General features: G+C 73.0%; 1 protein-coding gene across 1 annotated transcript in view; it reads right to left on the bottom strand.

Annotated features, from left to right (window-relative positions):
• Window positions 1-622: 622 nt before the first annotated feature.
• SEZ6L2 (seizure related 6 homolog like 2) overlaps window positions 623-13,594 on the bottom strand; it is a 13,665-nt gene continuing 693 nt past the window's right edge. The window contains exons 2-11 of the mRNA XM_078853026.1: window positions 12,427-13,272; window positions 10,192-10,330; window positions 9,741-9,939; window positions 9,246-9,438; window positions 8,027-8,218; window positions 6,409-6,600; window positions 5,453-5,521; window positions 3,717-3,834; window positions 3,376-3,472; window positions 623-2,172 (exon numbers count right to left, since the gene is read on the bottom strand). Coding sequence (XP_078709152.1) covers window positions 2,143-2,172; window positions 3,376-3,472; window positions 3,717-3,834; window positions 5,453-5,521; window positions 6,409-6,600; window positions 8,027-8,218; window positions 9,246-9,438; window positions 9,741-9,939; window positions 10,192-10,330; window positions 12,427-13,272 — 2,075 coding nt within the window. The 3' untranslated portion in view covers window positions 623-2,142. The remainder of the gene's footprint in view (window positions 2,173-3,375; window positions 3,473-3,716; window positions 3,835-5,452; window positions 5,522-6,408; window positions 6,601-8,026; window positions 8,219-9,245; window positions 9,439-9,740; window positions 9,940-10,191; window positions 10,331-12,426; window positions 13,273-13,594) is intronic.

Raw genomic sequence — 13,594 nt, 5'->3', positions numbered from 1 at the left:
GCTGGGGAAGGGTGACGGGGCCCTGATCTCCGTCGGGGGCGGGGAGGGAGGGTGCAGAGCCAGGCGTGACGGGGCCCTGATCTCCGTCGGGGGGGGGGGTGCAGAGCCCGGCATGATGGGGCCCTGATCTCCGTCGGGGGGGGGGGGTGCAGAGCCCGGCGTGACGGGGCCCTGATCTCCGTCGGGGGCGGGGAGGGAGGGTGCAGAGCCAGGCGTGACGGGGCCCTGATCTCCGTCGGGGGGTGCAGAGCCCGGCATGATGGGGCCCTGATCTCCGTCGGGGGGGTGCAGAGCCCGGCGTGACGGGGCCCTGATCTCCGTCGGGGGGGTGCAGAGCCCGGCGTGACGGGGCCCTGATCTCCGTCGGGGGCGGGGAGGGAGGGTGCAGAGCCAGGCGTGACGGGGCCCTGATCTCCGTCGGGGGGGGGGTGCAGAGCCCGGCGTGACGGGGCCCTGATCTCCGTCGGGGCGGGGGGGCGGGCTGGTTGGCTCCAGGCAGCGGGGGATGGGACACGGGGCTTTGCCTGACCAGGGGGCACTAGCTCCGTTGGGCCCCAGGGCAGGGGACCAGCTGTTTCCTACGTCCGCCCCCCCAAGCACCAGGAGACGCAGACCCCGAGGCTTTTACAAATGGTGCAGTTTTATTTATTGCTCCAAAATAAAAGCGAATGGAAAACCAGGACAATGCAGGGAGGGGGCGGAAGGGGGACACGGGAGGGGGAGGGGCCTTACCCCCCCCAGCAAGTCCTGCCCCAGAGTGAACCACCAGGGACGCGGGTGTGCCCCGGGGTGAAAGGCATTTAAAGGGACGTAGCAGAAGAATATGTATCCTCCTACATGTCACTCTTTAAAGGCAATGTCACGGTCTCGCATCATTTCATTGTGAGAATGTCCCTTTAAGGACAAAACACAGGGAGGGGATATACACAGCTGTACCCATCCCTTTAAGAATAACAAAGATAGGAGGACACTTTGAACAGCATCCCTTTGAGGATAAGTGTCCTCCTGCTTTTTGTCCTTAAAGGGGTGAACATAGAAGTAAATATCCCCCCTGTGTTTTATCCTTAAAGGAATGCTATTAAACTAAATATCCTCCTGTGTTTTAATCCTTAAAGGGGAAGGGGTCAGTTGTAGCTATGTTTTATCCTTAAAGGGATGATGTTTAACTCAGTGTCCTCCTGTCTCTTTTTAGACTCCTTAAAGGGGTGGGTTCTAGGGGTATCTATGGGCCAGTGTTTTACTGTTAAAGGTAATGATTAACAATTATGTTTAGCCTTGAAGGAGCACTGTGAAAATAAATGCCCTCCTGCCTGTTTTACCCTTAAAGGGATGAGTTCAGGAGTAACTACCCCCTGCATTTTATGCCTAAAAGGAGCGATGGGGAATTATTTTTACCCTTAAAGAGCTACAACCTCCTACCCTGATGACTCTTAAAGGGATACGGTATAAAACACAGGAAGGTATTTACTGTTTAAGGGGATCCTGCCAAGGAGCAAGGGATAAATACCCCCTGGCTTTTCCCTTAAAGGGAAGGACAGCGTCACAAGACGGGGGCAGGGGGGAGAGGCCTGGTTTGTTATTGGGTGGTCTCTCAGGTGGCCTACGCCATGCTCCAGAGCTCTGCGTGCTAATATATTATTGTAGGGTCTCCTGCAAACCCCAAGGCGGCCGCGCCCCTTCGTTACGACAGGGCCCCGCGAGCCGCAGGGCTTTGTGCATTGTTGTGACTGCAGGGTGGGCCTACGTTGTTGTACGGCCTCCGGCGACGTGCACCGGGGTGGGTGGTTTGTCACTGCAGGGTTTCCGACAATGTCCCGTCGGCCTTGGAAGGGGGGGCAAGGGGGGGCGGCACAGACCCCGCACCTTGCCAGCCAGGGTGGGGCGAGGAAATAAATAAATAAATAAATAAATAAATAATGAACCCGGGGGCGGGGTTATAAATTAATTAACTAATTACCGAAGCAGAAAAGTGTGAGCGTTGGCACATGGACCTGGATATGTACAAAGAGGGGGAGGTGGGGGGAGCGGAGAGACAGGACAGGGCCCCGCCACCACGCGCTGCCCCCCCTCAACCCCCCCCCCCCACGTCGTCTCTTCCTTTCCGCCAGACGCCCCCTCGCTCCGGACGGGGCACACGGCCCGTCAGATGGACACTTCATACTCCCTGGTGTCCTGGGGGGCAGAGAGGGGGGAAACACAGCGTCACTTGGGGACTCAGAGCCTCCCCATCCGTTCTGCTCCCCCACATCTGTTCCCAGCCCATCCCCCTCAGCCAATAGCTCCCCCCACGCAGCCCCCGGCCCACACTGGCCTCCCCCTCGGGGGGATACAGGGGGGGAGGGGCTCCCGCCTAGGGTCGCCAGGTGTCCGGTTTTTGACCGAAACGCCCGGTCGAAAAGGGACCCCGGTGGCTCTGGGCTGTTAAAAGTCCGGTCGGCGGCGCAGTGGGGCGAACCCAGGCTCCCTGCCTGCCCCGGCCCCACGCGGCTCCCGGCAACGACGGGCATGTCCCGGGGGGGCAGGGGTCTCCGGGCACTGCCCCACCCCCAGCACCGGCTCCACAGCTCCCATTGGCTGGGAACCGTGACCAATGGGAGCTGCAGGGCCAGCGCCTGTGGGCGGGGCAGCACAGAGCCCCTGGCCCATCTGCCAAGGGGCCGGAAATGGCGGCTGCTTACGGGAGCCACGCGGAGCGAGGGCAGGGAGGGAGCCTGGCTTAGCCCCACTGCGACCGGGAGCCACCTGAGGTAAGCACTGTCCCGCCGGAGCCCACAGCCCGAACCCCCTGCCCCAGCCCTGAGCCCCCTCCCGCGCCCCGAACCCCCTGTCCCACACCCCCTGCCCCAGCCCTGAGCCCCCTCCCGCGCCCCGAACCCCCTGCCCCAGGTCAGAACCCCCCCCCACACACCCCAAACCCCCTGTCCCAGCCCTGAGCCCCCTCCCGCACCCCACACCCCCTGCCCCAGGTCAGAACCCCCCACACACCCTAAACCCCTTCCCGGAGCCCGCACCCCGAACCCCCTGCCCCAGCCCTGAGCCCCCTCCCGCACCCTAACTCCCTCCTGCGCCCCACACCCCCTGCCCCAGGTCGGAACCCCCACACACACCCTAAACCCCTTCCCGGAGCCCGCACCCCAAACCCCCTGCCCCAGCCCTGAGCCCCAGCCCAGAGCCCACACCCCACACCCCCTGCCGCACCCAAACCCCCTGCGCCAGCCCAGTGAAAGAGAGAGTGGGGGAGAACGAGCGATGGAGGGAAGGGGGCTGGAGTGAGTGGGGACGGGGCATCAGGGAGGAGGCGGGGCATTGGGGAGGGGGTTTTCGGTTTCGTGCGATTAGGAAGTTGGCAGCCCGACGCCCTGGGGGGCGACTCACCCCAGCCTCGTACAGCGGGTTGCTGAAGTCGGACTCCACGGTGATGGGCCTGTAGCTGTGGGAGCTGGAGAAGCCAAACAGGGACTTGCCCTGGAACCTGGCACAGAGACGTGGGGGGGTGAGAACCACACGGGGGACCCGGCCCCACCCCACGGGCGACAGGGCCACCACCCCTTTAAGAGTCTCCAGCTCCACCCCCAACGAATATCATTCCACCCCCATTCCAACCCGCCCCTTTAAGACTCCAAAGCCCCACCCTCAATGATCACCCTGCCCCTTTAAGAGCCCCAAGCCCTGCCTCCCAGCTGCCACACCCTCTGTCCTCATTGGCTGTGACTTACTTAGTGTAATAGACGTAAATGCCGCCAATCAGGAGAATGACCAGGATGATTGGCAGGAAGATCGCCAGGGCGATGTTACCCCCCTCCATCTGGTGGGAGGGGTCTGTTGTCTGGGTGACTGCACAGAGACAGGCGGCCAATCAGAGAGGACAAAACCAATGACATCATAGCATCCCTGTCCCGTTCCCTGCAGCATCCCCGAGTGTGGCACTGGGACCAGCAGTGACGGCCAGGGGAGAGCGCCCCCCACTGAGCCCCCTGCCCCACGGCGCCCCCCGCTGAGCCCCCTGCCCCACAGTGCCCCCTCGAGCCCACCTGCTCCCTGCCCCACTGAGCCCCCTGCCCCACGGCGCCCCCCACTGAGCCCCCCGCCCCACGGCGTCCCCCACTGAGCCCCCTGCCCCACGGCGCCCCCCACTGAGCCCCCCGCCCCACGGCGTCCCCCACTGAGCCCCCTGCCCCACGGCGTCCCCCACTGAGCCCACCTGCTCCCTGCCCCACTGAGCCCCCTGCCCCACGGCACCCCCCACTGAGCCCCCCGCCCCACGGTGTCCCCCGCTGAGCCCCCTGCCCCACAGTGCCCCCTCAAGCCCACCTGCTCCCTGCCCCACTGAGCCCCCTGCCCCACGGTGCCCCCCACTGAGCCCCCCGCCCCACGGTGTCCCCCGCTGAGCCCCCCGCCCCACGGTGTCCCCTCGAGCCCCCCGCCCCACGGTGTCCCCTCGAGCCCACCTGCTCCCTGCCCCGCTGAGCCCCCCGCCCCACGGCGCCCCCCGCTGAGCCCCCCGCCCCACGGCGCCCCCCGCTGAGCCCCCCGCCCCACGGCGCCCCCCACTGAGCCCCCCGCCCCACGGCGTCCCCCGCTGAGCCCCCTGCCCCACAGTGCCCCCTCGAGCCCACCTGCTCCCTGCCCCACTGAGCCCCCCGCCCCACGGTGCCCCCCGCTGAGCCCCCCGCCCCACGATGTCCCCCGCTGAGCCCCCTGCCCCACAGTGCCCCCTCGAGCCCACCTGCTCCCTGCCCCACTGAGCCCCCTGCCCCACGGTGTCCCCCGCTGAGCCCCCTGCCCCACAGTGCCCCCTCGAGCCCACCTGCTCCCTGCCCCACTGAGCCCCCTGCCCCACGGTGTCCCCCGCTGAGCCCCCCACCCCACGATGTCCCCCGCTGAGCCCCCTGCCCCACAGTGCCCCCTCGAGCCCACCTGCTCCCTGCCCCACTGAGCCCCCTGCCCCACGGTGTCCCCCGCTGAGCCCCCTGCCCCACAGTGCCCCCTCGAGCCCACCTGCTCCCTGCCCCACTGAGCCCCCTGCCCCACGGTGTCCCCCGCTGAGCCCCCCGCCCCACGATGTCCCCCGCTGAGCCCCCTGCCCCACAGTGCCCCCTCGAGCCCACCTGCTCCCTGCCCCACTGAGCCCCCTGCCCCACGGTGTCCCCCGCTGAGCCCCCTGCCCCACGGTGCCCCACGCTGAGCCCCCTGCTGAGCCCCCCGCCCCACGGTGTCCCCCCGAGCCCACCTGCTCTCTGCCCCACGGCACCCCCACTGAGCCCTCCGCCCCACGGTGACCCCCCGCTGAGCCCCCCACTGAGCCCCCTGCCCCACAGCGTCCCTGCTGAGCCCCCCTGCTCCCTGCCGCCCCCCGCTGAGCCTCCCACTCCACAGTGCGCCCCGCTGACCCCCCTGCCCCACAGCACCCCCCACTGAGCCCCCCCGCTCCCAGCCCCACAGAGCCACCTACGGAGCCCCTTGTGCCTGTAATTTAAATGACCTTCTAGCTTCCGGTCGTCCAGTAACTCCTCATACGCCACTGAGAACAGAGCAGAGAAAGACTTAGAGGAGAACCAAGGGGCTGCGGGTCGGGAGTGAGGGGCACCAGCAGGGCTGGGGGGCAGGGCTGGGCTGGCAGGGGCTGTGGGTCGGGAGTGAGGGGCACCGGCAGGGCTGGGTGGGGGCAGGGCTGGGCTGGCAGGGGCTGTGGGTCGGGAGTGAGGGGCACCGGCAGGGCTGGGTGGGGGCAGGGCTGGGCTAGCAGGGGGCTGCGGGTCGGGAGTGAGGGGCACCAGCAGAGCTGGGTGGGGGCAGGGCTGGGCTGGCAGGGGGCTGCGGGTCGGGAGTGAGAGGCACCGGCAGGGCTGGGTGGGGGCAGGGCTGGGCTGGCAGGGGGCTGCGGGTCGGGAGTGAGGGGCACCGGCAGGGCTGGGGGGCAGGGGGCTGCGGGTCGGGAGTGAGGGGCACGGCAGGGCGGGGCCACGGCGGGGGGGGCAGGGCGGGGGGCACGGCAGACCGGGGGGCTGCGGGTCGGGAACGGGGGGCACAGCAGGCCGGGGGGCTGCGGGTCGCGAGCGGGGGGCACCGGCAGGGCTGGGTGGGGGCAGGGCTGGGCTAGCAGGGGGCTGCGGGTCGGGAGCGGGGGGCACGGCAGGGCAGGGCCACGGTTGAGGGGGCAGGGCGGGGGGCACGGCAGGCCGGGGGGCTGCGGGTCGGGAGCGGGGGGCACGGCAGGGCGGGGCCACGGTGGGGGGGGCAGGCTGGGGGGCACGGCAGGCCGGGGGGCTGCGGGTCGGGAGCGGGGGGCACGGCAGGGCGGGGCCATGGCTGGGGGGGCAGGGTGGGGGGCACGGCAGGCCGGGGGGCTGCGGGTCGGGAGCGGGGGGCACGGCAGGCCGGGGGGCACGGCAGGCTGGGGGGCGGTACCTTTGCAGAGGGGCGGCTGGCTGGTCCACTGGGACGGGTGCCCCGCAAGGCAGGTGATGGTCACCTCCCCGATGAGCTCGAAGCCCTCGTAGCAGAAGAAACGCAGCGACTCGCCCGCCTGGTAGTGATGTTTGTAGAGCGTCTGGTAGCCGTTCTCGGGGACGCCGGGGTTCAGACACGGCTCGTACTTCACTGCCAGAGAGAGAGCCCTCGACGCTGCCCCCCTGCGGCACCCCCACTCCCCACCCGCAGCCCCCCAGCCCTGCCGGCGCCCCCACTCCCCACCCGCAGCCCCCCAGCCCTGCCGGCGCCCCCCACTCCCCACCCGCATCCTCCCAGCCCTGCCGGCGCCCCCCACTCCCCACCCGCATCCTCCCAGCCCTGCCGGCGCCCCCCACTCCCGACCCGCAGCCCCCCAGCCCTGCCGGCGCCCCTCACTCCCCACCCGCATCCTCCCAGCCCTGCCGGCGCCCCCCACTCCCCACCCGCAGCCCCCCAGCCCTGCCGGCGCCCCCACTCCCCACCCGCAGCCCCCCAGCCCTGCCGGCGCCCCCCACTCCCCACCCGCAGCCCCCCAGCCCTGCCGGCGCCCCCCACTCCCCACCCGCAGCCCCCCAGCCCTGCCGGCGCCCCCCACTCCCCACCCGCAGCCCCCCAGCCCTGCCGGCGCCCCCCACTCCCCACCCGCATCCTCCCAGCCCTGCCGGCGCCCCCCACTCCCCACCCGCAGCCCCCCAGCCCTGCCGGCGCCCCCCACTCCCCACCCGCAGCCCCCCAGCCCTGCCGGCGCCCCCCACTCCCCACCCGCAGCCCCCCAGCCCTGCCGGCGCCCCCCACTCCCGACCCGCAGCCCCCCAGCCCTGCCGGCGCCCCTCACTCCCCACCCGCATCCTCCCAGCCCTGCCGGCGCCCCCCACTCCCCACCCGCAGCCCCCCAGCCCTGCCGGCGCCCCCACTCCCCACCCGCAGCCCCCCAGCCCTGCCGGCGCCCCCCACTCCCCACCCGCATCCTCCCAGCCCTGCCGGCGCCCCCCACTCCCCACCCGCAGCCCCCCAGCCCTGCCGGCGCCCCTCACTCCCCACCCGCAGCCCCCCAGCCCTGCCGGCGCCCCCACTCCCCACCCGCAGCCCCCCAGCCCTGCCGGCGCCCCCCACTCCCCACCCGCAGCCCCCCAGCCCTGCCGGCGCCCCTCACTCCCCACCCGCAGCCCCCCAGCCCTGCCGGCGCCCCCCACTCCCCACCCGCATCCTCCCAGCCCTGCCGGCGCCCCCACTCCCCACCCGCATCCTCCCAGCCCTGCCGGCGCCCCCCACTCCCCACCCGCATCCTCCCAGCCCTGCCGGCGCCCCCCACTCCCCACCCGCATCCTCCCAGCCCTGCCGGCGCCCCCCACTCCCCACCCGCAGCCCCCCAGCCCTGCCGGCGCCCCCACTCCCGACCCGCAGCCCCCCAGCCCTGCCGGCGCCCCCCACTCCCCACCCGCAGCCCCCCAGCCCTGCCGGCGCCCCCACTCCCGACCCGCAGCCCTCCAGCCCTGCCGGCGCCCCCACTCCCGACCCGCAGCCCCCCAGCCCTGCCGGTGCCCCTCACTCCCCACCCGCAGCCCCCTGCACTCACAGACACACTTGGGGACGCGGTCGCTCCATTTGGGGGTTCCAGTGTCGCGGTTGTAGCAGGTCAGGGTGCTGCTCCCCTCCACCACGTAGCCCTCGTGGCAGAAGTACTGGACGTGGGAGCCGATGGAGAAGCGTCGGTCTGAGACGCTTCGCTTCCCGTTGGCGATCTCCCCCGGGTCAGCACAGTTCACGACTGTGGGGGGAGGAAGCAACAGGGTATGAGACACCCGGACACATACTCGGGCTCCCCCAAGTCAGGACAGAGACTCAGCCGCGACCTTGGACTGAAGCAGTAAACTGGTGGCTGCAGTGGGATCCCAAGAGTCTTTCATTGGCCTGGGTGGCAGGAGCCGTGACCTCGCCCCTGGGATGGTGGCAGGGGCCACAACACCATCACTGGTGTGAGATGTAGGATACCCAACCTGGAACTTTGTGGCTAAGGTCCCCTGCAGGAGGAAAGGACGTCCCCTTTTCCTGTGTCTGAGATGGGATTTGAATTCACAACCTGGCCTCCAGCCCTAGCTGGGGATTTGTTCAGTAGTGGTGGCAGCAGTGGGATACCTCACTGCACCACCCCCGGCCAGGGGGTCTCATTGTAGGGAAGGGATATTCTTTTGGCACTGTGCTGAGATTCCAACTGGGAAGCTTGGCTCTGAGCCTCAGACAGGGACAGGTCCCTCTCTCCTGCTCCCCCGGCATGGGCTCTCCCCAGATGGGGTGAGCCCTAGGATGGGTCTCAGGAAAGGGAGTGGACTCCCCCTTTTGGTGCAAAAGGCAGGCACCTTAGCACTGAGCCCCAGCCTGAGGTAGCCTAAGGACTGGTGGCAGTAGTGGGATACCCAGCTGTGCTACTATTGGCAGCAGTGGGATGGCTGGCCGTCGTGGCTGGGAGACTTGGTACTCCCGGCCACTCTGTTGTTGGGTACTATGGGATCCCTGATGGTGCCGCAGTAGCAATGGGGTTACCAGGCTACCCTGTTAAGGAGCCACGGGATAACGGGGGGTGGGGAGGAAGTGGCAGGAAGTAGATCGTGGTGAGAAGACAGGAACGGAGGGACAGAGGGATACCTGGCCATGCCATTGATGGGAGAGGTGTGATCCAAACTCAGGCCCACTGGGGGTTGGGATGCCTGGCTGCACTGTTGGTGGGAGTAGTGGGATCCAAAGGCAGCCCATGGGACTAAGGGTCCCAGGAGAGATGGGGGGCAGGGATCACTCACTCTTCTGGCAAGTGGGGGGGCTGTTGCTCCAGGCCAGGTCCCACTGGCAGGTGAGGATGTCGGAGCCGACGATGTCATAGCCCGGCTCGCACTGGTAGGTGAGCACCGTGCCCCGGATGGCGGCCGCGTGCGAGGCCGTGCGCCAGCCAAACTCCACCTCTGGCAGCTCCGGGCACGTGTCGTTCCGGGGCACCTCTAGGGGTGGAGAGGTGAGGGGGGGCAGGGTTCCCTTCCTGCCACCCCCTGGCCCCCACCCTCCTCCAGCCTGGATCCCCCTTCAGCCTCCCAGCCCTCATCTCCTGCTGCCTCAGAACCCCCCCCCAGCGCTCCCGTCCCCTGCCCTCATTCCTCTCATCCCCCATCCATCTGACCCCCTTGTGCCTCCCTGTGATCCCTCCCCCCTGCTGCCTCAGTACCCCCTCCCAGCCGACTCCTCCTCCCTCCTTAACCTCCCCCCACCCCCACTGCCTCGCCGACCCCCTGTATGGGCCCTACCGGAGAGAAGCGGATGAGGAAGCCCTGGCTCAGGCCAAAGAGGGGGTCGCTGGGGTCCGACTGGAACTGCAGCGTGGCGGCGCTGGCCGAGGTGTAGAGGCGGAAGCGGGGGTGGGTGCCCATGTACTGCCCCAGCACCCGGCCCGTCAGGTCCTCGCCGTCCAGCACCGTCAGCACATCGCTCTTCCGGATGTTTAGGCTGTGGGAGGTGGGAGGGTGTCAGGAGGCTAGAGAGTGAGACCGGGGACCAGGGCAGCAATGGGAGGTTATGGAGTCAGAGGGGAGCGATGGGGTACATTGGTGTGAGCAGTGGGATACCTGACAGCACAGTTGGTGAGAGAAGTGGGATGACGGGGGGAAATGGGTCATGACAGCAGAAAAATTGGGGGGCTTGGCGGCTCAGGACAGAAGGGAAGGAGGAAGGTTTCCGGGGGGGGGGGGTGGTACCTACATTTCAATGTCCAGCAGGACCCGCTTCTCCTCCTGCACCCGGATATTCCAGACACAGTCCTGGCCTTTGCCGTAGCTCTGGGGCCAGTCGGGGGAGAGCACCACGCCGGCCGGGTCGGACAGCTCCCCCCCACACAGCGCTGTGGAGAGCATCAGTGTCATCGGGGCCTGCGGGTCGGGGAGCGAGGGGGACGCGGGTCGGGAGCGAGGGGCGCCGCGGGAGCGGGGGGGCTGCGGGTCGGGAGCGAGGGGCGCCGCGGGGGCGGGGGGGGCTGCGGGTCGGGAGCGAGGGGCGCCGCGGGGCGGGGGGGCTGCGGGTCGGGAGCGAGGGGCGCCGCGGGGCAGGGGGGGCTGCGGGTCGGGAGCGAGGGGCGCCGCGGGGGCGGGGGGGCTGCGGGTCGGGAGCGAGGGGCGCCGCGGGGGCGGGGGGGCTGCGGGTCGGGAGCGAGGGGCGCCGCGGGGGCAGGGGGGGCTGCGGGTCGGGAGCGAGGGGCGCCGCGGGGGCAGGGGGGGCTGCGGGTCGGGAGCGAGGGGCGCCGCGGGGGCAGGGGGGGCTGCGGGGTCGGGAGCGAGGGGCGCCGCGGGGGCAGGGGGGGCTGCGGGTCGGGAGCGAGGGGCGCCGCGGGGGCAGGGGGGGCTGCGGGTCGGGAGCGAGGGGCGCCGCGGGGGCAGGGGGGGCTGCGGGTCGGGAGCGAGGGGCGCCGCGGGGGCAGGGGGGGCTGCGGGTCGGGAGCGAGGGGCGCCGCGGGGGCAGGGGGGGCTGCGGCGGGTCGGGAGCGAGGGGCCGCCGCGGGGGCGGGGGGGCTGCGGGTCGGGAGCGAGGGGCGCCGCGGGGGCGGGGGGGGCTGCGGGTCGGGAGCGAGGGGCGCCGCGGGGGCAGGGGGGGCTGCGGGTCGGGAGCGAGGGGCGCCGCGGGGGCGGGGGGGCTGCGGGTCGGGAGCGAGGGGCGCCGCGGGGGCGGGGGGGCTGCGGGTCGGGAGCGAGGGGCGCCGCGGGGGCAGGGGGGGCTGCGGGTCGGGAGCGAGGGGCGCCGCGGGGGCAGGGGGGGCTGCGGGTCGGGGAGCGAGGGGCGCCGCGGGGGCAGGGGGGGCTGCGGGTCGGGAGCGAGGGGCGCCGCGGGGGCAGGGGGGGCTGCGGGTCGGGAGCGAGGGGCGCCGCGGGGGCAGGGGGGGCTGCGGGTCGGGAGCGAGGGGCGCCGCGGGGGCAGGGGGGCTGCGGGTCGGGAGCGAGGGGCGCCGCGGGGGCAGGGGGGGGCTGCGGGTCGGGAGCGAGGGGCGCCGCGGGGGCAGGGGGGGCTGCGGGTCGGGAGCGAGGGGCGCCGCGGGGGCAGGGGGGGCTGCGGGTCGGGAGCGAGGGGCGCCGCGGGGGCAGGGGGGGCTGCGGGTCGGGAGCGAGGGGCGCCGCGGGGGCAGGGGGGGCTGCGGGTCGGGAGCGAGGGGCGCCGCGGGGGCAGGGGGGGGCTGCGGGTCGGGAGCGAGGGGCGCCGCGGGGGCAGGGGGGGCTGCGGGTCGGGAGCGAGGGGCGCCGCGGGGGCAGGGGGGGGCTGCGGGTCGGGAGCGAGGGGCGCCGCGGGGGCAGGGGGGGCTGCGGGTCGGGAGCGAGGGGCGCCGCGGGGGCAGGGGGGGCTGCGGGTCGGGAGCGAGGGGCGCCGCGGGGGGCAGGGGGGGCTGCGGGTCGGGAGCGAGGGGCGCCGCGGGGGCAGGGGGGGGCTGCGGGTCGGGAGCGAGGGGCGCCGCGGGGGCAGGGGGGGCTGCGGGTCGGGAGCGAGGGGCGCCGCGGGGGCAGGGGGGGCTGCGGGTCGGGAGCGAGGGGCGCCGCGGGGGGCAGGGGGGGCTGCGGGTCGGGAGCGAGGGGCGCCGCGGGGGCAGGGGGGGCTGCGGGTCGGGAGCGAGGGGCGCCGCGGGGGCAGGGGGGGCTGCGGGTCGGGAGCGAGGGGCGCCGCGGGGGGCAGGGGGGGCTGCGGGTCGGGAGCGAGGGGCGCCGCGGGGGCAGGGGGGGCTGCGGGTCGGGAGCGAGGGGCGCCGCGGGGGCAGGGGGGGCTGCGGGTCGGGAGCGAGGGGCGCCGCGGGGGGGCAGGGGGGGGGGCTGCGGGTCGGGAGCGAGGGGCGCCGCGGGGGCAGGGGGGGCTGCGGGTCGGGAGCGAGGGGCGCCGCGGGGGCAGGGGGGGGCTGCGGGTCGGGAGCGAGGGGCGCCGCGGGGGCAGGGGGGGCTGCGGGTCGGGAGCGGGGGGCGTTACCTTTGCAGGTGGGCTCGCTCTCGTTCCAGTGGGGGTCCGAGGGGTCGACGCACTCGACGGTGGCCGGGCCCTGCTCCAGCATGTAGCCGGCACTGCAGGCGAACTCCACCTGCGCCCCCACCCGGTACAGCGGGTCCGACGTGCTGAAGTTCCCATGCGCCAGGAAGGGCTCGTAGCATCGGTCCTCGTCAAAGGCTGCCAGCAGGGGGAGCCGAGTCAGAGAGAGCAGGGGGGCTGCGGTACCGGGCTGGGCCGCCAGGGGGCAGCAGGGAGGGGGGGGTGCCCGGCCCGGCCGGCGGCGGGGGACAGCGGGGAGGGGGGGGGGGTGCCCGGCCCGGCCGCCGGCGGGGGCGGCAGAGACGACGTGGAGCGGGCCGGGGGGCCGGCGGGGGGTGGCGGAGACCACGTGGAGCGGGCCGGGGGGCCGGCGGGGGCGGCGGAGACCACGTGGAGCGGGCCGGGGGGGCCGGCGGGGGCGGCGGAGACCATGTGGAGTGGGCCAGGGGGCCGGCGGGGGGCGGCGGAGACCACGTGGAGCGGGCCGGGGGGCCGGCGGGGGCGGCGGAGACCACGTGGAGCGGGCCGGGGGGCCGGCGGGGGCGGCGGCGACCACGTGGAGCGGGCCGGGGGGCCGGCGGAGACCACGTGGAGCGGGCCGGGGGGGGCGGCGGAGACCACGTGGAGCGGGCCGGGGGGCCGGCGGGGGCGGCAGAGACCACGTGGAGCGGGCCGGGGGGCCGGCGGGGGCGGCGGAGACCACGTGGAGCGGGCCGGGGGGCCGGCGGGGGGCAGCGGGGAGGGGTGATGGTTCCCGGCCCGGCCGGCGGCGGGGGGCAGCGGTGGTGCCTGGCCTGGCCACCGGCGGGGGGCGGCGGAGACCACGTGGAGCGGGCCGGGGGGCCGGCGGGGGCGGCGGAGACCACGTGGAGCGGGCCGGGGGGGCCGGCGGGGGCGGCGGAGACCACGTGGAGCGGGCCGGGGGGGCCGGCGGGGGCGGCAGAGACCCACGTGGAGCGGGCCGGGGGGGCCGGCGGGGGCGGCGGAGACCACGTGGAGCGGGCCGGGGGGCCGGCGGGGGGCAGCGGGGAGGGGTGATGGTTCCCGGCCCGGTCGGCGGCGGGGGGCAGCGGGGAGGGGGGGTGGTGCCTGGCACTCTGAGATAGCGCGT

The sequence above is a fragment of the Lepidochelys kempii genome, chromosome 6 (assembly GCF_965140285.1).
Source record: "Lepidochelys kempii isolate rLepKem1 chromosome 6, rLepKem1.hap1, whole genome shotgun sequence".
Classification (NCBI taxonomy): Eukaryota; Metazoa; Chordata; order Testudines; family Cheloniidae; genus Lepidochelys; species Lepidochelys kempii.
The sequence above is the reverse complement of the archived record's forward strand: the minus strand, read 5'-3'. Positions and strand labels throughout refer to the sequence as shown.